The sequence below is a fragment of the Talpa occidentalis genome, unplaced genomic scaffold (genome assembly GCF_014898055.3).
Source record: "Talpa occidentalis isolate TD23 unplaced genomic scaffold, MPIMG_talOcc4v2.1 talOcc4.4, whole genome shotgun sequence".
NCBI classification, from domain to species: domain Eukaryota; kingdom Metazoa; phylum Chordata; class Mammalia; order Eulipotyphla; family Talpidae; genus Talpa; species Talpa occidentalis.
This window is the reverse complement of record NW_023604295.1, coordinates 30,750,706-30,776,676: the sequence shown is the minus strand read 5'-3', so window position 1 is coordinate 30,776,676 and position 25,971 is coordinate 30,750,706. Positions and strand designations below refer to the sequence as shown.

Sequence of the window (25,971 nt, the reverse complement as noted above, 5' to 3'; positions counted from 1 at the left end):
CCCCAATCCTTCCCCTCCCGCCCCCCACCCCCCAAAAAGTGTTTCTGGTTCATAGTTTTTTGTTGATTTTGATTTTCACTTTCTTATATTCATTTTCTTGGTCCCTTATTTAAGTTTTCTAGATTCCTGCTATGAGTGAGACCATCCGGTATTTTTCTTTTTCGTTTTGGCTTATTTCTGTGCAGTTAGTTTTAATAATTGAGTTGTGGTCCCTCGAAGAAGGACATTTTCTAGCATTCACCTGGGGTATATTGATAATGAGTTCTCTCTTGGATTTTTGCTTTCTGTTAACAGTTAACGGGGCTCTTCCAGTTTACTGTCAGACTGGCATCTGAGACAGAAGCTCGCTTCACCTCCGTGGAGAGGATCAACCACTATATCAAGGTCAGACTGCTTCAGGCCTTTTCCTGCAGTTTGACCCTTCATAGGGTCCTGATTGTGCAAGGTCCTGCCTTATCTTATCTCCCAGTCTCTCCAGCACAGTGTAGTGGAAAAGAGATGATAAGACTTTCTAAATACATTTATGAATTGTATCTGATTGAGAACTTATATTCATGAGCTAATTTCCAACATGTTTATAAATCTTGTTAGTTCAGTTAAACTAATGTAATATTTATCTCCTACTGTTTAAAACCATGTATTGTTTTTAAATCTTAGTCTAGTTCACTTGTTCTTAACCAGGGGTGGCCATCAGGATCTGCTCTTAAGCTGTAAGCAGAGGCAAACATGGGCTCCGTCCCTGGAGATTGTGATGCAGTAGGTCTGGAGTGGGACCCAGGCTTCCAAAGCTTTAAAAGCTCCATAGCTAATTCTAAACTGCACTTACGGTTTTGAAAGCTGTTGATTTGGTTGATACTAACACTATATAACACTTCCCACCTCCCCTTGGAGTTCCCTGCAGTCTTGCTGTAGGACAGCAGCTTGCTGGTGTCCTAGTTGGAACTCTGAAAATAATTTTCTTGAAAGAGAAATAGAATTATGATAGTCATTAGGATTTGCAAATTTAAATCAGTTCTGAAGAGTTACCTATTCTGTGAACTTATCACAGACCTCATCAACATTTATGTCACTGATGGTATAGAAGGAATACATTTCAAGTTCCAAATAATTGACTTCAGTTTTGAAAAACAACCCATTCAGTTGAGAATAAGTGGCCTATGTAAGTTGTTTTCTAGTAGAGTTTTGACTAATTGGTTTGACAGTGAGCCTCATTAGTCATAGAATATATAAAATTTTTTGAGGTAAAATCTACATATCACAGCTTAGTCATTTCCAGTGTACAATATAGTAGTTTGTTATTTGTCTACACTGTTAGTGATCACCACCATAATTTTAGTTACCACCCATCCCCATACAAATATCCAAGTATTTTCTTTTTTTCTTTTTGGTGATGAGAATTTTTAAGATTTACTCTCTCGGCAACTTTCAAATATTCAGAGATATATTCACTGTAGTTTTCATGCTGTATTTTACATCTCCAAGACTTATTTATTATAGATCTGGAAATTTGTACCTCTTGACCCTCTTTAAGATATTTCTCAAACTTAGTAATAATTAAACTCAGGAAGAATGGAAGATGGGTATCTGCTATAGCTGCTAAAGTGCTCTGGCATCTGAGTGACATGTGGGTGTATCATGCACCGGTAGTGTTGGTGAGTGTCCTGTTGGAGAGATCAGGATGGTAACCAACTGTGACACATAGCTGAACATACGTAAACCAGTCATACTTCTAAGAACTGGCTCCCCTTCCAGTCCCCAACCTGGATACCTGTGCTGACACCGAACCTTCCAGCTCGGAGTTTTAGCTTCACCTATACCCCAGCAAAACACCTTAGTCTTTGATCCGTACTTCCCTCTAAGGCTGTAAGCCCCATAGCTAGTCACCAGAGATTTTTAAAGCTTTGTGAGGTGTCTCTGTTGGTGACAGCAATTATCCAACCAATTGTGTTAAACACCGCATCTTAAAACTGGAGTAGATTTCCAAGATTATTCAGTCTAATCCTCACAATTTGCATGTGAGAAACTAAGATTTGGAAAGAAAAAGTGATATACCAGTCACACAACTACTACTAATGGCGGAATTGGGATTAGAGTCCAGGTCTCTTGAGTTGATAAAATAGTGAACCAATGTTAGTTTCCTTCTCTTGGATTTACGCTAATGGATTTTAAATAGTGGGATCCTGTCACAAGTGGAATGTTTTCAAAGAATTCTAGTAAAAACTGCTATTGAAGAGAGATGGGAGGCCTCATGCCCCACCCTTGGCTACCCGCAGTTTCATGGAACAATTCTTTAAGGCAGAAGGTGGTTTAGAAACTGCTGTTGTCCTCAAGCTGCTGTTCAGTAGCTGTGGTAAACTGCCAAGTGTCAACATAGTAGCTTCTGTGCTCTGTCTAGCTTGGTGGTGACAAGCATCCCTGCCGAGGTGGTCTTTCACAGCAAGGGGCAGAGGGAGCTCCATCTCCATGACAGAGCCTTGAAGTTGATCCAGGAACTGCTGCACTCAGTCTGTACTGGCCATTTCTATCTTCCCAGACTCTCTCTTTGGAAGCACCTGCCAGGATTAAGAACAAGGCTCCCTCCCCTGACTGGCCCCAGCAAGGAGAGGTGACTTTTGAGAATGCAGAGATGAGGTACCAAGAAAATCTCCCTCTGGTCCTGAAGAAAGTGTCCTTTACCATCAAGCCTAAGGAGAAGATTGGAATTGTGGGGCGGACAGGATCAGGTAAGGCTTTGCAAAGCCTTTCTGGAGAAACACTGAAACTTCTCTGAGGAACGTTTGCAACCTATGATTTGCTGTTAATTGACTATCACTCTCATCCCTTCAAACCAGATTTCTGTTTGATGGGTGATTGTTTCGGGTTTTTGTGAAACCAACTTTCAAGTCTATTTTTAAGTCTGTTTTTATAACATCCAGTACTTTTTCTAGTGATAGAAGTATATATTCAATATAGAGCTCTTGGAACATAAAGTAGAATGAAAATGAGGAAAACCACCCATAACTCCAACAGAGATAATTACTGTTAACATTATGGTGGGTATCTTTTTCGAATATTCTCTCAACAACTATGTTCACAAAAATGGATTCATTCACACACAGTTTCCTGACCTGCTTTTAGAACTACCAAGTGTATTTCCATGTCAGTGAATGTTTTATGATAGGATTTCTATGCAGCATGTTATAAAATTCTATTTTATGATGGATGAGTCATGATTCCTATTTAACCAGTCCCCAATTGTAGAGCATTCGGATGGATTATCAATTTTTCACTATTATCAGTAACACCATAGTGATCATCCTTATTTTTTTTTTAAGTCAAAAATATAAAACGGGGCCTCCCTAGAGGCACAAGGGGTTAAGCACATCACTGTGAAGTTATCCACAGCCTCTGCAGCACGAATTCAATCCCCAGCTGGCCAGGAAGCTACCCACATGGCACAGCAGACCTCTCCTGTCTCACCTGCTGCTCCCCCCAGCAGTGTATTTCAGTCAGTCTGCCTGTTCTGTTCCCCACTCTGTCTCTGGTAAATCCTCTTGCCCCCCACACCTCTGGCCTATACCCCAGTTCTTATATGCATAAATAAATAAATCTTTAAAAAATAATAAAAAAAAATTATCTTTGTGATACATTGCTGGTGTAGCCCCACATTATTCAGATGCTAAAACAACTATAAATAAGGACTCCTTGTTTCTTCAAAGACCACAATTTTTTCATCTGATCAGTTGTAAAGAAATAGGGAATTGGGGGCTTCCCTGGTGGCACAGGGGGTTAAAGTCTTATTGCTATCAAGCTATCACCAGCCACTGCAGCGTGAGTTCGATCCCTGGTCAGGGAGCTAACCCACATGGCACAGCAGACATCTCCTGTCTCATCTGCTGCTCCCCTCAGCAGTGTATTTCAGTAGATCTGCCTGTTCTGCTCCCTACTCTGTCTCTGGTGAATCTCTCATCCCCTGCACCTCTGGCCTATACCCCAGTTCTGGTGTGCATAAATAAAATAAAGCTTTAGAAAAAAAAGAAAAGAAATAGAGAATTGGCCTTTGTTTTAAGTGTTTTACTTTACTCTTATTCTTAGAAGTATATTACTATTATGCCCTTTAGATTTCTAGGGTAAAGAATTGGGTAATTTCTTCCTTGCCTTCTTTCCTTCCTGAACAACCTTTCAAACACTGAGTCTTGTCTTCTGATACTAGCCTGTGTACCCTTGTCTAGAAGGGTTCTCTGTTCCAGTTCTCATTGGTTTTCTGGTCTCCATGTTTTTTGGCATCAGAACTCTTTTAGCTTTTATTCTTGCCATTAAAAAGACAAAAGTCTCTGATGTCAGTCAAGGACATCTTACTTTGCTCATCCCCAAATCTCCTCTGCTACGTTGGTTCCCAGGGACACTCTGCTCTCCTGAGAACACTCCCTCCTGAAACTGTGGACTAATGCCCCTTCCCGTGACTTTCTTTTAACATAAGTAGGATAGACTGAAAGTCTGTCACAAAGACTATAAGAGACAGAATATAAATAAGCTAGAAAAAGAAATAATAATAAGTAACCTGACTTACAAAGTTTTACTCTAATCCTATTAAGTTTCTTCCAAGGCTCATAGACCCAGGTCTTCCATGGTCTTCATCAAGGACACCATGTTAGGACGTTATTACCTTTTTGCCAGCACATTCCATCAGTCCAAAAGTAGTCTAGAATCAGAGATCTGTAACCTCTTGTAGTCTCAGTGGCTCAAACCTTTTGTTAATGGGAAACAACTTATTTATTCGCGCACCATTCCTTCCTTAGCTTATAGCTTAAAGCAACGCATTTTCTCTTGCCTCTGTGGGAGACTCTTCCCTCTTCCTCCCATCTGAGCATGGAACAGTTACCCGATCCCCAGCCCTAAATAAAGCTTTCAGGAGGTGGACATTAATTGAGGTCCCCGTTAGGTGTTTGACAGCAGTCCGACAAAGGAGAAATTCCAGCAGCAGGGATGCAGCTGCAGACCCTGAGGCAAGACAGGTATTTGTACCCTCAGCTGAATAGACAATATCATGAAGCTTTCAGAAGAAGTCTTTCAGAACATGGAGGCAAGAGAGGATAGGAGAGTCAGGAACCAGACATCCAGCTAAGGAACTAGTTCAAAAACTGTACTGGAGATCAGAGCTTGGTAGCTTGGGAAAGTTCATCTTTTTTTCCCTTTCTCGCTATCATACATTCTCTCAGCTAATCAGTGAGAATAATGATTGACTAGAAATAGTCTTAACAGAACTTGTTAACTGAGCTACTTTCCTACATGTCTTCTGCCTCCTCAGGGAAATCCTCTCTGGGGATGGCCCTCTTCCGTCTGGTGGAGTTATGTGGAGGCTGCATCAAGATCGATGGGGTGAGAATCAGCGACATTGGCCTTGCTGACCTCCGAAGCAAACTCTCCATCATTCCTCAAGAGCCAGTGCTATTCAGTGGCACTGTCAGGTGAGCGCCTGAGCACCACGTGCTTCAGGCTTCCTTTTGAGGCCAGGTGGGTATGGCTGAGCCTCCATCCGGGACTGAGATCTAACGGCCTGTGTCTAGAGCTTGCCCCACTATACCAAATGCTTCCTGTAGCGGAGATAAGGGCAGCTCCACTGTCCCACCACTTCTTTAACTGTGTGGGGCCTAGAGGCCCGGTGACATGATAAAAAGGAAGTCAGAGGGATTTGGGCTCAGATCTCTGCTCCATGGCTTCACCAAGTTGCTTTCTCATCCACAAAATGGGGATGTTCTTAAGACCTTAAGACCTACTAATAAATTTTTGAAGTTTTTGCAAGCCCAGAGGCTGGTGATGGTAAACTGTATTCAATAGACAGTTGCTGCTCTCATCAGCCTCCTACTGTCCTCCGTCACCCCCTGCTCCACACTGTCCTCTCTCCTAATTGCAATTCAGTGACGTTTTCGGGCGTTACCAGTACTTACGTTTTTTTCATTTCTAATATCTTCCCCACCTTTGATACTTAACTCTGAAATGATGCCTCTCGCTACAATCTGCCAGCATGCCAAGATAAAATTTCTCTTCTTGATCTGTTAAAATAGAACGAAATATATTTAACCAGTATCTTTTCTTATACTTATTCTACCTTAAGCCTGAAGCTTTTACCTCCTAGGCTTTCCACAATTCATAACTATTTCTACTTAGATTGCCTCTCTTTGGAAATAAAAACAGCCTTAAGTAGATAGTTGACTTAGATTGGACTACCTCTTTAAAAAATTCGTCTAAAAGTAATATTGCCATTTTCTCTTTAATTTTTAGCAGTTTCCAAAAATATTGGTAAACTTAAAACTGGGCATGCCCCCTTTTTTCCTCCAGAAATGACATTTGAATTCATTGACCCAAGGTTTAGTAGGTTAACTGAGTTCTCACCTACATTCATGTGTGGTCAACACTCTTGGGTAGGTTCGTTTTGGTGTTTGTCTAAAACACTAGGCAATTTGGACAGCTTCGACTGGCTCTATTATGATAAATATTTCCTTTTGGGTATTGTGATAGCAAGGTGAACTAAGCTACATCAGAGAATTAGACACAGGTCTAAAATTAGCCCCTGGTGGCCTAAGGGTTAAGTCTCAGCACTATAGCTGCAGCAGCCTTTGTTCAATCCCCAGCCAGGGAGCTGACCCATCTGGCACAGCAGACCTTTCCTGTCTCTCCTGCTGCTCCCCTTAGCAGTGTATTTCAGTAAATCCGCCTAATCTGCCCCCTAGTCTGTCTCTAATGAATCCTCTCACCCCCCCCACACCTCTGTCCTATAGCCTAGTTCTTCTATGCAAAAATAAATTAAAAAAAAAAATAAGAAATTGAGTGGTGTTTCCAAATCTGCTCTCCTTTCCCATAATTCTCTATTTTTAGGTGCCATAAGGAATGCCTTTGAGAATAAAATGGGTCTTGTAATTTTTGACTCGGGACAGAGAATCATTTATAAATTTTTTTTTTTTAAGATTTATTTATTTATACAAGAACTGGGGTACAGATGTGGAGGAGGGTGAGAGGATTCACCAGAGACAGAGCGGGAAACAGAACAGGCAGACTGACGAAATAAACTGCTGCTGGGAGCAGCGGGCAAGACAGGAGAGGTCTATTGTGCCATGTGGGACCCTCGCCAGCCGCCCAGGATCACACTGGCACTGCAGAGGCTGCGGACAGCTTCACAGTGCAACGCTCAACTGCCTGCGCCACCAGGGGAGGCCCTCGTCTATAAAACTTTTATAAATCATTATTTTTAAATCATTAAATCATTTTTTAAAATCATTATTTTGAAGAGATTTAGGAAATAAGGCATGTTAAACTTTAGACTTCTCTTGAATATGCTTCCTCCAAGAAACCTGTTTTTATTACAAAATTTTATAGCTCTTCCTTTGGGTCTGTGAATTGAACTTCTTGAGTTCATGGTGAAGAATGACCTGCTAACACGTGCAGCTGGGGTTTACAGAAGGTGATAGACACATGACTTATTTGGAAGTTAGGGTGTTTGTCATACACTCCAGAGACGCCGTCACATTGTGGACAGGCACAATGGCTCAGGACCGCTGTCCCGGATGTCAGTCATTGAGCTCAGTGCTGTGTGGGCAGTCAGCTGAGCACACTCAGAAAATCATATAAATTTCATTTTCTGCCAGCTGTCATTTTCACTTTTTAAGCCACTAGTAGAGTCTGGGGACAAATTAAATCCCAGACTCTCTATCTTCCTCCTTTTATTATCTCAGGTTTCTTACAGATCCCAAAGAACATTTAGCTTTGGTGTTCTTTTGCTTTGCTTAGAAAATGAGAAAGTCTGTAATGAGTTTCCTAAGGATAGATCAGCTGTGTCCTTAGTTGCTTCTGAGAGACACTGAATTTGGAAACTATCCCCATGGCCATTAATCAGCCTTGGGGGTGGGCACATCATCTTAAGACACCAACAAGCAAATTCAGACTTGAACTCTTAGAGAGCAAGGTGAAAACAGAATCATACCAACGAAACTCAGGGAAAGTCAATAGGTAAAGATCTCTGATTTGTTTTGTAAATAAAAGCAATGTGCAAATATAATCTAAATCATAGACGAGATAGTTAGGGGCCACATCCCTTTCAGGCCATTGCAGTAGCTGCACTCAGCCCTCACATCAGCTGTCTGGGTTTGACTCAGGCCTGTTTCTGTGGCCAGGCCCTTTCCTCCACCTTTGGCCCTGGTAATTGACAAGCGAGGTTCTTCCTCATCTCTGGGCCCTAAACATTTTTGCCAGTTTTCCTTCTTTCATGGTCCTGGGAATAATTTCCTCTCCCCAGAGTGCCCCTTCCTTGCCTCTGCCTAACCAGCCCCTGCTGGAGTGTTTTTCATCCTTGTGGACTGTCTGCAGGAGCAGATAAACCACCCCTCAGTGAGACTGGTTGTTCTCAGCTGTCACCTTAGTCTTTGCAACCTGATTGCTTACGTGTTGGATGACTGAGAACTTCCTGTTGTTTTTTTCCCTAGATCAAATTTGGATCCTTTCAACCAGTACAGAGAAGACCAGATTTGGGATGCCCTAGAAAGGACACACATGAAAGAATGTGTAAGTAAAGAGCTGAGGGCGAGCTGTGCTGGAATTTCAGAGGCGGAAACACAGATGCCTCTGTCACTCCCCAACCTGCTCTGGCTGCCTAGGTCCAGCCTTTCCCTCTACTTCTGTAAGAGGAGCATTTCAGAAAGGGCATAAAAGTTGCTATCTTGGGGCCTCCCTCGTGGCATGAAGGTTAAAGACAGCGCTGTCAAGCTACAGCTTGCCACTGCAGTGAGTTCAATTCCCAATTTCCTGCCAGCCAGGGAGGTGACCCACATGGCAAAGCAGACTTCTCCTGTCTTGCCCACTGCTCACTTCAGCAGTGTATTTCAGTCAATCCACCTGTTCTGTTCCCCACTCTGTCTCTGGTGAATCCTCTCACCCCCCACAGCTCTGGCCTGTACCCCAACTCTTGTATGCATAAATAAATAAATCTTTTTTTAAAAAAGTTGCTATCTGGGCCTCCCCTGTGGCACATCGGTTGAGCGCTGGGTTGCGAAGCTGCCCACAGCCTCTGCGGCGCCTGTTTGATCCCTGGCTGCTCCCCGGCCACCGGAGGAGGGTCCCACATGGCGCGCAGACCTCTCTTGCAGCCCGCTGCTCCCCTCAGCAGTGTACTTCGGTCCTTCTGCCTGCTCTGCTCCCTGCTCTGGCTCTGGTGAATTCTCTCACCCTCCCGCGCTTCTGACTATACCCAGTGCTTGTATAAATAAATAAAAATAAATCTTAAAAAAAAAGTCTTTAAAAAAAAAAAGAAGTTGCAATCTCCCCTCCTCCTCCACCACCCGTGTTCAGATGGCCCTTTTTACTATCTATTGATTGAGATTTTAATGACAACCACTCACAATTCAAGTAATGCTTTTCAATTTCTGTTTTTATTAATCATAAACAGTATAATTTGCTTTTGGAGCATTTCTACAAGTGCATTTTTTTGAGTCTGCAGAGAACATGCAGTATGCCTATGGATTCAGATGCCTCTGAGGGTGACTCAGCAGCCCCCTCAGGGACCATAGGCCACCAAATGACACTCCTAGTCTGTGGTAGGTTCTCTGGTGCCCCTGGTTGAATCAGGGTCAGGATCCCCTGCCCTAATTCAACTAGATCAACTGTGCTTTTATCTCTTACTGGGCTTTCTCAAGCAATTTCATTCAAAGAACAGGCTCTAGAGCTTATAAAAAGCAGCCATGGGCCCACAGCTTTGGATTTGAGAAAGAGTAACTTTGTTCACCCTATCTTTTATTGCATGGCAGTATCTTCAGAACCAAAATCTAAGGCCTCTGTCTGACAGAATTTAGGGACATGAAAATATTGGAATTATAAGGACATTTTGATGGTAGGAGGCACCTAAAAATATGAAATGTCCTAGAAAATGTGGATCTTAGTGCACATGATTGTTACACCCATGTCTTCTCCCTAGCTCAGCCAGGTTCTGAGTGAAGAATCATTTCATTTGTTTCGGAATAGTTTACTTTTGTCACTGAGTTTTTGGTAACAATTTAGATTTGGAGATTTATTCAATGTTTATTATTTTTTTCCCCCTTCTAATGTCAATTCCTTTTATCCTAGATTGCTCAGCTACCTCTGAAACTTGAATCTGAAGTGATGGAGAATGGGGATAACTTCTCAGTGGGGGAACGGCAGCTCTTGTGCATAGCGAGAGCCTTGCTCCGTCACTGTAAGGTAGTGCAGAATGGGGTGCGGCAGGGGAGGGGAGAGCGGCCCTGTGGCATGAGATCCATCAGCATTCCTGGCTCTGGACCCAGTGGCACTTTCTTAAGAGCATGCCCAGAGATGTTTCTAAATTAGCCTTCACATGATTTTGGCTATCTGGCTGATTTTGATCTTTTGTTTTTATTTTTAACTTCTCTGAGCCTTCAGTTCCCAAGGCCAACTTTTGTTTCTGACCAGTCAATAGTTATAGTACTGGAAATCATAGTCTTAAAAGATTTTAAAACCTCAGGAGACAGCTAGTCATCAAGTCCAATCCCCTCATTTTATAAACTAGAAAAGAATGATTGATGATGTGTTGTCCCAGAACAAGTAAGGACAAGTATTTTACTAAGTGAAAATTGCACACATATCCTTCTATTTGTAGAAATCAAGGCAAGAATATGGGTTTGAAATTATATCTATTCTAACCAAAATGGTGTTTTTATATGTGTGTACCAGTTAGAGAAAAACAATAGATGGCCTAGTATTTAAATACTATAATATCTTTCAGTGAAACCTAGAGATTTCAGAATGCTTACAGAATTGGTTGGATCCCTCTTCCCTAGATTCTGATTCTAGACGAAGCTACAGCTGCCATGGACACAGAGACAGACTTACTGATCCAAGAGACCATCCGAGAAGCGTTTGCCGACTGCACCATGCTCACAATTGCCCATCGCCTACATACTGTCCTAGGCTCCGATAGGATTATGGTGCTGGCCCAGGGACAGGTACTGCACCCCGAGGGACTTGGCTTGGCATTATAGTCTTGTCTGGGAGGAAAATTGGCCCCGGCAGGGATGGTCTGATTGCCATATTAGTGCAGTTGGGAGCATTCAAGTTGCCGTAGCAACTTGAGACAATTAAGAGATTAAGTCAAAGCTCTCTTGGCTTTACTATCTGTTCCTTTGTTGCTTGTGAACAGCCAGTAGGTGTACTTTGACTTAGGTCAGAGAGCATGTGTACTTAGTAATTCACTCACACATAGGAATTGCCCAGGTCATGTTGAGGCCAGCCACCTCTTATTCTGTGCAATCAGATAGTGGTATCAGACTTCTTGCTGTTCAAACTTGCCCGGCCTACCCTTCTTCTTTTCCCATTCTTAACTTGCAGTGCCATTGGCCATAGACAATTGCGTCCACTAAGCTTCTTTACCTTTGTGTCTTTACTCACACATTTCCATCTACCTAAAATGTCCTTTCCTTTTGCTTACTCTCCCACATCCATCTGCTTACAATTCACTTCTCCTTCAAGAAAGATGTGGCTCAAATGCCATTCCTCAGCTGTTTTAAGCTTTTTCTGTTCCTGTCTTGTAGCTCTTCTGCCTCACCTGAGAGTAGTTGTGCAATCCCCCAACCCCTATTAGGCTGGAAGCAGTCCCAGCTTTAGGCCCCCAGCAGGACTCAGTACTGCAGTTTCTTGCACATGGTAGATGTTAAGTAAATTTATGTTGAACAAATACCTTCTTTTTGTACCCGAGCATAGAAGTAAATTACTTTTATAACAAGCCAGTGATGATGGATAGCTTGTTTTCTGTTGTTAATCATAATGGTTAGCATAACAGCTACTTTAATTGAGTATTTTTTATCTGTCAGGCACTGTGCTGAATGCTTTACATGTAATTTATTAGCAACTAAGGAAGATACAGATATTAACTCTGCTGTACAGAAGAGGAGACTAAGGCTCAGGGAACTTAAATCATACACTTATGCCCACAGGAAGTGAGAGTTGGGGCCCAGCTCACACCAGTGACTCCAGCACCTGTGCCTCTAGCTGCCATACTGCACTCTCCCTGCGTACGTAGAGAAACAGAGAAAAGCATTTAACATGGAACATTCAGGCTGGGCTTCAAAGCTGAGTTTGAGAGAACAGAGCAGTTAGTGACTTTTCTCATCTTAAAATTATTTTATCATTAGTGGTTTTTATCTTTGTTTGCATTTTCCTGTTTACTGAGATTCTGTTATATATTAGATACACAGAGCTATATGTAATACCTGCACGTAGCTATAAAAGAGAACATAGTGGCACTATGAAACCCTTCTGGGACTATGGTGATAGGTCATAGGTGCCATGGTGGTGGGAGCACACCTGAGAGGAGAAATCAAATATTGTACAAAAACAAACAATGATGTAAGAAAATACCTTTTTTTAAAAAAGTATATAAAGGCCTCCCTGGTGGCGCAAGGGGTTAGGACGCAACCTATGAAGCTATATGCAGCCGCTGCAGCTTGAGTTCGATCCCCAGCCAGGGAGATACCCATATGGCGCAGCAGACCTCTCCTGTCTCACCTGCTGCTCCCCTCAGCAATGTATTTCCTCAGTCTGCCTGTTCTGTTCCCCGCTCTGTCTCTGGTGAATCTTCTCACCCCTCACACCTCTGGCCTGAACCCCAGTTCTTGTATGCATATATAAATAAATCTATAAAAAAATAAAGCAACTGCATTTTAATATTATGTAAATTTCAGGTGAACATCATTATAAATCAACATATGTATATATTACATTAAATTCACCATTTTCTTTTGACTTAAGAAAGACAGAAAGAAACCCTTTTGGAAAATTCTTTCTTAAAGACGCACATTCAGTCCACTTCATTCCTTGGGTGGTGCCTTGATGTTTTAGAATGGGGAATGATTGGCTTTTTATGGGGGGGCTCCCTCTTTCCCTTCCTTTATTTCTCTTGCTAATTAAAATTTCCTTGTAATTTTAGAGAAGCCTAAAAATACACACACAAAAGGAGCATAAAGGCCAAAAAACGAGATCACAAGTCACTTAGCCCCCTGAGATAAGCATTGGTGACACATCTATTTACCCCTGCTGGGTGTTTCATGCCTCTGGGGCACAGACTCCAACAGCTAAGCTGCACACAGTAGGACATACAGCACCCGACTGAAAGAGGCTCTGACAGTAGGAGTTTATTATCTGCATGGCAGGAAGCCCGAGGGTTGGTTATTCAGCAGATCAGCAGTGTCAGGCTCTGCATCAGCTTCCAGCCAGTGCCCGCTTTTCCCCTCCTGGCACTGGGTGCCTGCTCTAGCACAATATAGCCTGCTTCACCAGCCCGTCAGGGGAAGGACCCTCTGTTTTTATGTGTGAGGCAGCCTTTCCTAGAAGCCCCCAGGAGACTTCTGACATCTCCTTGGCCAAGGATGTGTCCCTTGCCTTTGCTGTGGTGCACAGAGGCTGGGAAAGTGAGGGTTGGTGTTTCAGCCTTTACCATGGAGGCAGGTACTGCCAGGACATCACTCCATTTCCTACTTCCCTTTTTGTTTGTTGGTTTGTTTTTTTGTCGACTAGGTTCCCTGAGTTTTTCCATCTATAGGTCTAGATCTGCTTGCACAGCAAAATGACATTTGTCTGCCTGCCTTTGACTTGAGCTGTGGTTTTCTCGTCCCTACAGTTGATAGGACCTTGTTCATTGTTTCCTTCATATCCAAGTCTGAAAAAATTGAGTTTTATGTGAAGAAAGTCAGCAGTCTTTCTCCCTAACTTTTCCCTTTCCCTTATGTCCTGGTTAGTTTTAAAAAAAAGGGGGCCTCTCTGGTGGTACAAGGGGTTAAGATGCAGCATTATGAAGCTTTCCACAGCCTCTGCAGCACAAGTGCAATCCCCAGCCAGGGAGCAACCCACATGGCACAGCAGACCTCTCCTGACTCGCCCGCTGCTCCCCTCAGCAGTGTATTTCAGTCAGTCTGCCTGTTCTGCTCCCCACTCTGTCTCTGGTGAATCCTCTCACCCCCGCACCTCTGGCCTGTACCCCAGTTCTTGTATGCATAAATAAATAAATCTTTAAAAAAATAAAATAAAGGATCCATTTGGATGTGTCAGGGCTAATTGAATTGTTACCCTGATCCATCTTTGGGGTGCTTTAGGTTTTCTCCACCCCCAGACTCCTCATTTCCTGAGCAGCAGGTCCTCTGAATCACCCCTCGTATCCCTGAGTCACTGTCTGATGTTGTCTCCTTCCTTTGCAGGTGGTGGAGTTTGACACCCCATCCGTCCTTCTGTCCAACGACAGCTCCCGGTTCTATGCCATGTTTGCTGCTTCAGAGAACAAGGTCGCTGTCAAGGGCTAACTCCTCCCCGCCGCCCAGGTCTTTTCTTTGGAGCATCGCCATTCCCTGCCTGGGGCAGGCCCTCGCCCTGTCCTCCTGCCGAAACCTTGCCTTTCCCAACTTTATCTTTCGCACAGCAGTTCAGGATTGGCTTGTGTGTTTCACTTTTAGGGAGAGTCATATTTTGATTATTGTATTTATTCCATATTCATGTAAACAAAATTTAGTTTTTGTCCTTAATTGCACTCTCAAAGGTTCAGGGAACCGTTATTATAAATGTATCAGAGGCCTATAATGAAGCTTTATACGTGTAGCTCTATATATAATTCTGTACATAGCCTATATTTACAGTGAAAATGTAAGCCGTTTATTTTATATTAAAATCAGCACTGCGCTAATAACAGTGCAAATTCCTTTCTATCATTTTTGTACAGTTTGCTGTACTAGAGATCTGGTTTTGCTATTAGACTGTAGAAAGGGTAGCTTATTGTCCTCTAGCTGGTTGTTTCACGGTGCCAGGTTTTCTGGATGTCCAAAAGGAAGACTTGTGGCAATAGTGGGCCCTCCTCGGCCCCCTCTGCCGAGTCTCCACAGCCGCTCCCGGGCAGTGGGGTCGGGTGCCCCGGAGGCCACGCGGAGCGCCGTGAATTCTCAGGGCTCCTGCCTTCTGTCCTGTTGTCACTTCACTGTTTCTGTCAGGAGAATAGTGGGGCCGAGCCCCAGCCCCCTGTCCACTCCCTCCGTCAGGAATGAGAATCTCAGAACCATTCCTTGGCTGGGAGGAGTTTCTTTCCTGCCTTCTTTCTCTTTTTTGCTGTTGTTTATAAACAAGAATCAAGTCTATTCACAGAGTGTCCCACTGCCTCAGGTTCCTAACGCTGGCCACTGCACCGAGCTCTCCAGCTCCTAAACTGTGGGTTCCGCGTCCTGGAGCCAGCTGCTGCTTCTTCTGGTGGTACTTTCTCGTTGGCCTGGCCCCACACCTCCACAGTTCAGTGACAGGGCTCAGGACTTCGTGGATCTCTTCTCCCTTCTCACTGCAATGTCGCACAGTCTCTTCCTCTCTCCAAAGTCTGCAACTTTTAGCAGCTCTTGCTAATCAGTGTCTCACACTGGTGTAGAAGTTTTTTTTTGTACTGTAAAGAGACCTACCTCAGGTTGCTGATCGCCGTGTGGTTCAGTGTGTTCCCGCAAACCCCCTTTGTGCTGTGGGGCCAGTAGCTCAGGTGGGCGTGGTCGCTGCTGTCATCAGTCGAATGGTCAGCGTTGCATGTCGTGACCAACTAGACATTCTGTCGCCTTAGCATGTTTGCTGAACACCTTGTGGAAGCAAAACTCTGAAAAAGTGAATAAAATTATTTTGGATTTTGTAAAACTCTTGGTGTATAAAATAGTTCTCTGGGAAGGAAGCAAGAGACCTTTCAATGGCTTCAGAGTACCGGAGCCTGGGATCTGAACATCCAGTGGTGGATTTACATCTGAGGACAGCAGAGTCGGCTGGTTGCACAGGGCAAGGGAGCCAACATGCCTGGGATAGTCCCTACAGCCCATGTTCCTGGCCTCAGCAAAGCAAGTTCCTGCACTGATCTCAGATGGGAGGGGGATGGCAAACGTGAATGGTTACAGTGAGGTGGGTGATGGTGAAATGCATTTAAAATAAACAGTTTGTTGGGGGTTCGCAGCAACAAACAGTTGTCCTTTCAGCCAATTCATTCAGAGTAGTCACTGAGAATTAAGTACCCATTCAAAATGGTATTCATTTAAAAAATTTCAATATATTGCATGCAGCCAAGAAAGCTTTTAAACTATTTGGTATTCGTTCTGCTGACCCTCAGCACAAGTCACATCTGAAACATAGACTTATATGTAAATGCTGTTGAAAACCCAGGAGCTTGGCGCTAAAGTTAAAGATTCAGTTCTTCGGGTATCCCACTTCAAGTGCTCAATACACACATGTGGCTGGTGTCCTCTGTGTGGGACAGCACAGACATAGAACTTTTCAGTCATTGCAGAAAATTCCATTTGGCAGCACTGATTACACAATCACCTTCAATGATGCACTGGATTTACCTTATGAGAGAGTAATAGAATCAGCAGAAAGAGCCCCTACGTGGTCCTGTTCAGCTCTCTGATGCTTATGACCCTAACTTTTCCCCCATCAGTTCTGGTCTCTCCTTCCAGTTTTCTGCCCACCCACCTTTCTCTCCTTGCTTGGATCCTTTCACTCCCAGCGGTGCATAACTTCAACTGTACTCTTGGCCTCTCTATAGTACCAGTCTCCAGCTGCCTGCTGAGTGCTTCCATTGGGGTCTCCTAGGCACCTCAGACAATCTCTGGAAAATCAGACAGTGTTCCTTGTCTTAGGTAGTAGTACCACTGACCTCCTTACATTTTTAAGCCAGAAGCCTTAAATTCATTTTAAATTTCCTTCCTTTCCTAATAAATTCAGTTGCTTCCAGGCCCCATGCCTCACCCCCCACACCACCCCTTTCTCACATCCTCTGCCCTAATGAAGACCCACTTCCTTTTTTCATCGTGTAGCTGCAGTCTCATAACTGGTCTTCCTTGCCTCAGTTTCCCTCTCTGAACTGTTGTATATGCTACTGCCAAAATGCAGACCAAAAATGCAAGTTGGTGAAATACTTAACCCTCAAAAAATCTTCAGGAGACAGGTGCCTGTGGCATGGCCCATGTTCCTTAGCTTAACAGTCAAGAGTATCTGTTAACAGGCTCCAACCCTCCCTTTCTACTCCCGGAAACATGCCGATGTTTTCTTTTTTTAATGAGGTAACATTGGCTCAGTGTTTTCATACCCTTAAGTTTGCTGTTTTCTCAGCTTTCCCTTCTTGTTCAAACAAAGCCAAGCATTTCTTTTAATACTCAGTTCAAATACTGTCTCCTCCACAAAGCCTTCATCCAAATCAGATTTCCCTGAGTTTCTACACCACTTTGCTCACATCATCTATTTTAAGGTTTTTCCTTTTGCCTTGCATATTATACTTGGTTATGTCTTCATTTTTCTGCCCATGACTATGTTTGAAGTTAGCAAGCCATCTTATTTTTGTATACCTTCTAACTCCTGGCTTAAGTATTATGTTTTATATGTAGTACATGCTTAAGTATCACATTGTCCTGCTGACTCTTAAGTGGTGCCTTATACATGGATGGTTGGTGAGTATTTGCTAATAGAAATCAGTGTTGTGGCTTTCATTGCAAGACTATGGCAAAAAAGGAACATGATTGCTTCAAAGAGACAAAAATGTAGCATTGAGGAAAAGAGACCTTTATGTGGAATAACTTCTGGAAAGCCAGAAAATAAGAATGCCTGGCATTTGGGGACTGACCTAGTAATGCGACAGCTCCTTTCCTACCTCTTTCCTGATGGACTCCCTAGAACTGAGACCTTGCATTGAAAGTAAATGAGCCACAGGTGACACAGAAAACCTCAGCTAATTGCAGCCTTCTTTCGCTGATGGTTGCGTGCACTGTCTTGTGCCATATTTATTGAGCATTGGGTATATGTCAGGCACCGTTGCAGGAACTGATAGTACCGTACTGATGAAAATAAAACAGGAAACATCCTTATCCTCACAGTGTTTACATTCTATTGGGAAAAGAGGTAGTAAATCACAGAATTCAAACCCAGACAACATGATTCCAGACTCCTGGCAGTTCTCTCTTATCTCTGGGCCTTAGCTCTGGTTGCTTCCAGAGTAAATGCATGTGGTAGACTAGATGATTTCTACAGTTTCTTCTGGTCGGTAGAGGTGCTGGGGCCAGTCTGACCACTGGTGAGAGAAACTGTGTCAACAGGCCCACCTCTGATCCTCCCTTCCTCATCCCTACAAGCCTGTGAAAGTGGCCTGCCCTGCGAGACCTCAAGGAGCTGTAGCAACCATTTCTTCCCATCGTATTGCCCCAACCCATCTCTTCCCCTCCAGCTTCCCAGTACCTGGACTCTAGTCCCCTAGAGTGTTTAAAAAAAAAAATTGTTTTGTGAATCCTTTAAGTCCCTATGCTGGGCACTTGAGACCAAATGCTGACACAGTGTTTACAACCCAAAGGAGACTTTAAGTACTCCCTGCATCTGATTTTCTCCATTCCTCTCCTCTGTGACTGTCTGGCTCCATGTGCCCACGATGTTGAGAGCAGCCAGGACCTCCTCACTGGGGTGGCTGCTGGGCCAGTTCTGTCCAAGTGCACAGTTTTCTGTCCAAGTTTTCTATCTGTGGTCACCTGTTCTCACCCTGAGTGTATTAACATCTAAGGTCTAATAGATAAGTGTGGGCCCAGGAGCTGGTGCCAAAATAGTCTCTGGGCCTTGGGTCTCCTGCAGACCAGGCACAGGAGTATCCAGCAAAGTCCACCAAGCTGCCTCTCAGAGGCATGGTCCAGAGCCTTGATGGACTCAACAGCAGGGTTTGGCCTAGAGCAGCTGTGGTGGTTATTTCCTTTTGGAACCCAGCAGCTAGTTAAGATTGGCTGCATGCCCTGTGGTATATCGCCTGGCATTCATATTTTAAAAAGCAAATCAGGGCTTCCCTGGTGGCGCAAGGGGTGAAGATGCAGCCCATGAAGCTATCCGCAGCCACTGCAGCACAAGTTCGATCCCTGGCCAGGAGCTACCCACATGGCGCAGCAGACTTCTCCTGTCTCACCCGCTGCTCCCCTTGTTAGGGGGAAAAGATGTCCTGAGCTAATTCCATGCAGGCTTTGTGGACTCCACCCCCACTCCAGACCAAAGCCATCAAGACATTGGGAAAGACAAATCCCATCACCACCAAAGGGAAGGTGGCTGGGACCTGAGGGTGGAGTTAAGCAGCCAGGGGTGGTATAAAAACTAAACACGTGGTCCTTGGGGTCTCTCGCTCTCTCCCTCGTCTCCTGGCTTCACGGCTGGTGGCTCGCGGCCAGCTCTCAGAGCGCCATTTGGGATTCCAGATCCGCGGATTGGGTAGGACGCATTTAAAACTTTGTCTCCCACTTTTCTCCCTGAGTTGTACATTTCCTCATTTGCCCTTCCCTTGTAAACAAACCTTTTATTAACCTTTCGTGTGTGCCTGCAGTAGAGCATTGATAAGTCCTTGTAAGCGCGCGGGTGAGGACCCACAGTCAGGCACCCCGTTTTGTATCGGGGCTGCCCTGTAACACCCTCAGCAGTGTATTTCAGTTAATCTGCCTGTTCTGTTCCCCACTCTGTCTCTGGTGAATCCGCTCACACACACCCCACACCTCTGGCCTGCACCCCAGTTCTTGAATGCATCAATAAATAAATCTTTTTAAAAAAAAAAATAGCAAAACAATGGTGAAGAGAAGTGATACCCTGGGAAGATAAATGCCATCACCCATCCCGAGGTCAATTAGTTTCTGCCCTTCAATTGCTCCACCCCAGCCGAGCCAGGCCGCTCTCACAGACACCACCCCTCCTTTGGTTTTAAAATTTATCCTTGGCCAGGATTGAAGTCATTCAGAAATGGGCACTTGAGGAAAGTTACTGTGACATCTTCTATTCCACAATAGTCCATACAATAAATCCTGTTCCAAATTTGGTTGGAAAATTCTTTGCTTTTCAATGAGGATTGTGGAACACATTGACTCTATCTGCTTATTTTGACTGATAGGAAGCTCAGGCACTCTCAGTATGTTTATCTCAGTTAATTCCCCTTATTTTTCTTAAGGTATTTGACTATTTTGAATGTATTTAATATTTGCCATAAATGTTGTTTGGATAAAGGGCATAGACTGAGTATAATAAAAACCTTATTCTGGTTTGATGAATAATTCACAGCCCCTGGAGCTATTGGAAGGTACAACTCACTGTGGTGTGGGCGTACCTGTGTGCATGCTTGTGGGGAGGGTGTTGGCTGCCCTGTGTCAAGCTGTTCAAACAGCAATCCACCTCCCATGCCCTGGGGTTATACTCCCAGGGGTACAGCAACCATTTGGGAGTGTGATTTATTGCTCCACACCCCTTCTTCAAGGCAGAAGTTGAAAGAAAACTGCTCCCTGTGTGAACCCAACTGGAATGCTCAGCAGAATTCAAGATGCTTAGTTCGTGGCAAATTATTGATATTAGGTGTGACATCATCATCTCAAAGCCTGGAGGCCCAGAGTCAGCACTTGTAAAGTGTTTTCGGGGAACAATAAAATGAATACTTTGGAGAGTAAAAGTAGGCACAGTTATAATGAACCCAAAGCAGGCTGACTAGGGCTGTGATGGGCACACCTTCTTCACTGCTTCTCCTAGGACCTTTGGGGTCTGAACAAGACCCTGTGTATGTAAGGGCTGGGCCCTGACCCTGCCAGGTACACACAGACCTGTGACTGCTGGCACCAGTGCTGGCTGTGGGAGGTTAGGGCTTGGCTTGTCTGAGGACTAGAGTGGAGGGGGTGCTCTGAAGTAAGGATTGCATATGAACAGGTGGGAGACCTATGCCAAGAAACAGGTCCCAGGGCATGGAGCCAGCTGAGTTTCCCTGCAGCCCTGGGCCCCTGTCTGTCCATAGCACAGTATGTTCACCTTATGGGTGGGCCCAGGGCCTTTGGTGGTGATGAGCAGCTGCTAGTGGTAAAGAAGGGTGACTCTCCAGCCAGCCCACACCCCACTTTTCTGGTGTCTGTTTGGAGAAAGAGGGTAACTACATGTGACTGCACTTGGGTAGTCGAGTCAGGGCTGGCCTAGAACTGTTCAAAGAGAGAAACTGCCAGGAGGACTCCCATCTCCTCAAATGCATCTGTGCAAAGGGGTGGGTAGGAGAGTGAGAGGGGCCATGGCATGAAAAGGAACCAGCTCTGTGAGTCAAAACAACCTGTGTTGGGCCTCCCTAGTGGTGCAGGGGTTAAAGACAGTGCTCTCAAGCTATCATCAATCACTGCAGCACGAGGTGACCCACATGGCACAGCAGACCTCTCCTGTCTCTTCCACTGCTCCCCTCAGCAGTGTATTTCAGTAGATCTTCCTGTTCTGCTCCCCACTCTTTCTGGTGAATTCTCTCACCCCTAACCCCCCCCCCGCCTCTGGCTTACACCCCAGTTCTTGTGTGCATAAATAAATCTTTAAAAAAACAACAACAAACTTGTGTCCAAGTTGCAGCTCTGCCCCTTGACAGCGCTGTGCCTGTAGACAAGTCAGCCTCACTCTCAATTCTCAATGTCCTCATCTTTTAGGTGGGGATGACGACTATTCTCACCTCTGGGAATGTGAGGGAGCTTAAGTGGGCCGAGTACCTGAGAGTACCCTGTGCAGTACCTGGCCCAGCAATTGCCCTTGTCCTTTGCTTTCCTCCCCAGATGACATCCCCCTTCTCTTCTTTATGTTCTCCATTTCTTGTGGGAACTCTTCAAGGTAAAATCAAGTTGACTTACTGGGAGGACAGAATAGCCAAGCCCACCTTGAGGGCATCAGGCTCACTGATTCACACCCCCAAATTCCCCTCAACAGCAGTCAGAGCACCAGCCCAGCTGATTGGGAAAACCACCCTGAGGGCTGTCCTCCAGACTTTGGTGAGAATCAGGTGGTCTTGTCTCAGAAGGCTTGGAGAAGCTGCTGTCCCCACCTACCCCCACTCGGGTCAAGGGTCATCTGCAGCACTAGGCATCTGTGCCAGTGTTTTGGGGCCTGGCTTAGGCAAGCTGACACTGGAGCTGCAGCTGCAGAACAAGGCAGCAGACTGGCTGAGGCCTCCACCAGGGCAGGGTCAAGAGCAGGCCTACCCTGACCCCCGCCACAATACATTCGCATATCCCTGTAGAGAAGGCTGAGCCTTGGTGTGTGTGCATGTGTGCACATATGCATATGTATGTTTATATGATGTACAACGGACCCTTTGTGAGTCCAACAGAAGCCCTTCTGCTCTCCAGGTGAGGAAATGTGCTCCCCCAACATCTTAGACCTTCTATGCCATCAACCTTTTGTATATGCTGTTCCCCTGTGGAATAGTTGAATCCACACCATTTTCCTTTGGTGGAAAACCACTGCTCCTTTAAGATCTACCTCAGGTCATCTGACCTAAGAAGTCCTTTCTGAATCCCAGGAACAGTCAGTACCTCCCCCCTTTGTTTCCAGTTAGGACAAAGGATGGCCCACATTCCATAGTCATTTAAATGGCATCTGTTTCCCTCCCCCTCTTCTCTCTGCAAACTGTGTATCTGTCACAACCTGATGCATTTACTGAGTGAATAAAAGAGGAGTGAGAATAAATGAATGAGTCAACGAGTGACTGTGTAAGTTTGGGTAAGTGCTCAGGGCGGTGATTTTTACCTCCTCACCCTGAGTCCTCCCCTTCTGCTCTCAGATAGACCATTCAGCTCTCAGGTACCCATTGCCAGGACCATGGCCAGAGTAACTGGGGACCTCATGTTCAGCCACCACTTCCTCTTGGAGGACTCCTTCACCCCCTTGTCGTTGGCCTGGCTTTTGTCAGCACTGTTAGGTGCTGGGTAAATTGGCTTTTAGAGAGGCAGGTGTGTGAGCCATGGGGCAGCTGAGGGCGCCGTGACGATAGGGAGGATGCAAGGTGGGCAAAAGTAAGGCCACTGGGTCTGATTCAGGGTTCTTTAGGTGGCTTCTGCTTAGCAAGTCGAAGATCCACAGCATCAAGCCTTGTTTGTTGTGGTTCAGCAGAGATGTGTGGGCAAGTTATATTCCCTTAACATAGTTTTCTGCGCCTGCACCATCCTGGCTGAGCCCTAGGCATAACCTTCGCTAATGCTGCTCTTGTAACCAAGGAAAAATATTAGATTATTCTCAGACTCTAGAGCACAAATAGAAAAACAAAACACTTGTGTAAGTTTCTCTTTAAGGTTTGTATTCACAGATGCAATTCATCTATCACAGCCAGTGTAAACAGAAGCAACTAACTTTGAACAAACACAGATGAGGGAGGCTGCCCTGAGGTGAAGGGGCCACTTTACACTTCTCCTTGTACAAACCGCCCTGTAACCAGCCAATGAACTTCAGCCAAGTTCACATTTCTTTGCCCTAGTCCACTCCTTAGCCAGTAAGATTTAACTCCTTTGTTCTCAACCCTGGTCCCCAAAACCTACATAAACTCATTCTCTTCTTTAACCAGGGAGGCAGATTTGAGTTTACCTCCAACCTCCTTGCCATTCGATTTGCAATAAAACTTCTTTCTTTTCTCAAAACCTGGTGTCATGGTATATTGGCCTTTATGCACATCTGGGAGTGATCCCACTACTGATTAACACTCTCTTTTCTGTATAGCTTATTTTGGGAGTGGGTTGCTCTCTGCAGAGCACTGTCATTATGCCTACCTTGTCTCCACGTTCCAATACACTTGAGTATTAGAAACCTCCCAACAGTTCAACCATTCACTTCCTAGATAAGGACTGTTGGGGTCCAACCTCAGGTGTTTTCCAGGTGTATTATGAAATTGGCCCTGCATAGGGGAAGCAAGAAGAGACCAAAAAAAAGGCAAATCAGGGCCTCCCTGATGGTGCAGGGGTTAAGTCATAGTGCTATCAAGCGATCACCAGCCACTGCAGCACGAGTTCGATCCCTGGCCAGGGAGCTGACTCACATGGTGCAGTAGACCTCTCCTGTTTTGCCTGCTGCTCCCTCAGCAGTGTATTTCAGTAGCTCTGCCTGTTCTGCACCCCACTCTATCTCTGGTGAATCCTCTCACCTCCTGCAACTGTGGCCTACCCCCCAGCTCTTGTATGCTTAAATAAAATATAGGTAAATCTTTAAAAAAATAATAGGACCAGGCCTCCCTGGTGGCACAAGGAGTTAAGATACAACCTATGAAGCTGTCCACAGCCACTGCGTCATGAGTTCTATCCCCGGCCAGAGAGATACCCACATGGTGCAGCAGACCTCTCCTGACTCGCCCACTGCTCCCCTTAGCAGTGTATTTCAGTCAATCTGCCTGTTCTGTTCCCCACTCTGTCTCTGGTGAATCCTCTCACTACTCCCCCCACCAAACTTCTGGCCTATACCCCAGTTCTTGTATGCATAAATAAATAAATTTTTAAAAAATAATAATAAAATAATAAAAAAGGCAAATCATTTCCATATTGGTAGGTAGCATTTTCTTTTTTTTTTTTTTTTTTAAGATTTATTTATTTATTTATACAAGCTCTGGGTATAGTCAGAGGCACAGGAGGGTGAGAGAATTCATCAGAGCCAGAGCGGGGAGCAGAGCAGGCAGAAGGACCGAAGTACACTGCTGAGGGGAGCAGCAGGCCGCAGGAGAATTCTGGGCACCATGTGGGACCCTCCTCTGGTGGCCAGGGAGCAGCCGGGGATTGAACTGGTGCTGCAGAGGCTGCGGGCAGCTTCGCAACCCAGCACTCAACCGCTGCGCCACCGGGGAGGCCCTGGTAGGTAACATTTTTATTCCCAAGGGAACTTAGTTAAGAGGCTATGTCTCATGTGACCACATGATGACTAGTTTTCCTCATCTGCCTGCCAAATCTTAAAAACTGTATACAGAGGCTTTTAATATGGGACTTAGTCGTAGATATAGCTCAGATAGTCACAACAATGTGTTTTATCTCAAGGATATGTCCTTGTGCAACTTCTGGGACCTGGAAAGGCAAATAAAACACATATTCGGGAGGGGGATGGGTGAGGAGCATCTAATTGTCCAGGTCTAGTTCAAGGGTCAACATAACAGTCACTTTCTCCTGATTGCCTTTTCCAACAAGGATGGAAACTTCATGGGCAAGGAGGCAGGTTCTGGACACAGCACTGCCATGGGTGGGGAGACAGACACAGGGAAAGCTGCCACCCTCTGACCTCTCCCTCTCTTTTCAGGACATTAAGTGTGCCCAGCAGATCTGCTGGCTCACACGCAGCTCTTCCTGATGTTGGCCAACAGGACCTTTGGCTCCTCAGGACCTTTCCTTTCCATTTGCCAGAGAGGAGCCAGGAGCTCGGACAGGAAGTGTATTTGGGAAGCACTCTGCAGGTACAGTAATCTGTATCATGCCCCTCTGAGATTCCCCTGCCCAGGTCCTAGAGAAGAGGGCCTGTTGTCGGCTGTGGTTCTGGAGACCTATACCCCACAAAGTCCTTTCTTGCAAAGTTGGAGAAAAGGAAGAACAGGGGTTCACCCAGCTCATCTGCTCAGGAGTTCCCCTACCATAAGCTCTGCAGAGCAACACTGAAAAGTAGAGTTATTAAGGATTCTACAAGTGTAGCTTAGCTTTAGTAGCTCAGATTTTAGGTTAGGATAGTTACACTTCGGTATTGAATTTTGAAAGTATTTTACAAGGCTGGTGAAGGTTCAGCAGTGAATCATTTCTCAAGATTAATTTGAGGAGTTAAGGGCCTCCCTGGTGGCGCAGTGGTTGAGCGCTGCACTGCGAAGGTGTCCGCAGCCTCCGCAGCGCCGGTTCGATTCCCTGCCGACCAAGGAGAACCCCACATGGCGCAACAGACCTCTCCTGCTTCCCCCGCTGCTCCCCTCAGCAGTGTCTTTGGTCCTTCTGCCTGTTCTGCTCCCTGCTCTGGCTCTGGTGAATTCTCTCACCCTCCGGTGCTTCTGACCTGTACCCCAGTTCTTGTACAAAATAAATAAAATATTTTTAAAAAATTTTGAGGAGTCAAGCCTAACAAAGTAGCGGCTAAGTAGGTTCTGAAAAGGTGTTGGAGCAAAACTGTATATAAAACAATGCATGCAAATAACTTCTCATGTTGGTGCCTGTTAAGTCAAAAACC

At 45.0% G+C, this 25,971-nt stretch overlaps 1 protein-coding gene across 4 annotated transcripts in view; it reads left to right on the top strand.

The window, feature by feature from the left end:
- Window positions 1-25,146, top strand: part of ABCC5 (ATP binding cassette subfamily C member 5) — a 79,883-nt gene extending 54,737 nt beyond the window's left edge. For 3 of the 4 annotated variants that reach the window (XM_037525184.2, XM_054700406.1, XM_054700407.1), the window contains 7 exons: window positions 295-384; window positions 2,534-2,723; window positions 5,288-5,447; window positions 8,457-8,535; window positions 10,090-10,203; window positions 10,800-10,964; window positions 14,208-15,663. In XM_037525184.2, coding sequence (XP_037381081.1) covers window positions 295-384; window positions 2,534-2,723; window positions 5,288-5,447; window positions 8,457-8,535; window positions 10,090-10,203; window positions 10,800-10,964; window positions 14,208-14,309 — 900 coding nt within the window. In that variant the 3' untranslated portion in view covers window positions 14,310-15,663. Of the gene's footprint in view, window positions 1-294; window positions 385-2,533; window positions 2,724-5,287; window positions 5,448-8,456; window positions 8,536-10,089; window positions 10,204-10,799; window positions 10,965-14,207; window positions 15,664-25,065 lie in introns of those variants that run through there. The other variant, XM_054700408.1, reaches the window with a different exon arrangement.
- Window positions 25,147-25,971: the final 825 nt, after the last annotated feature.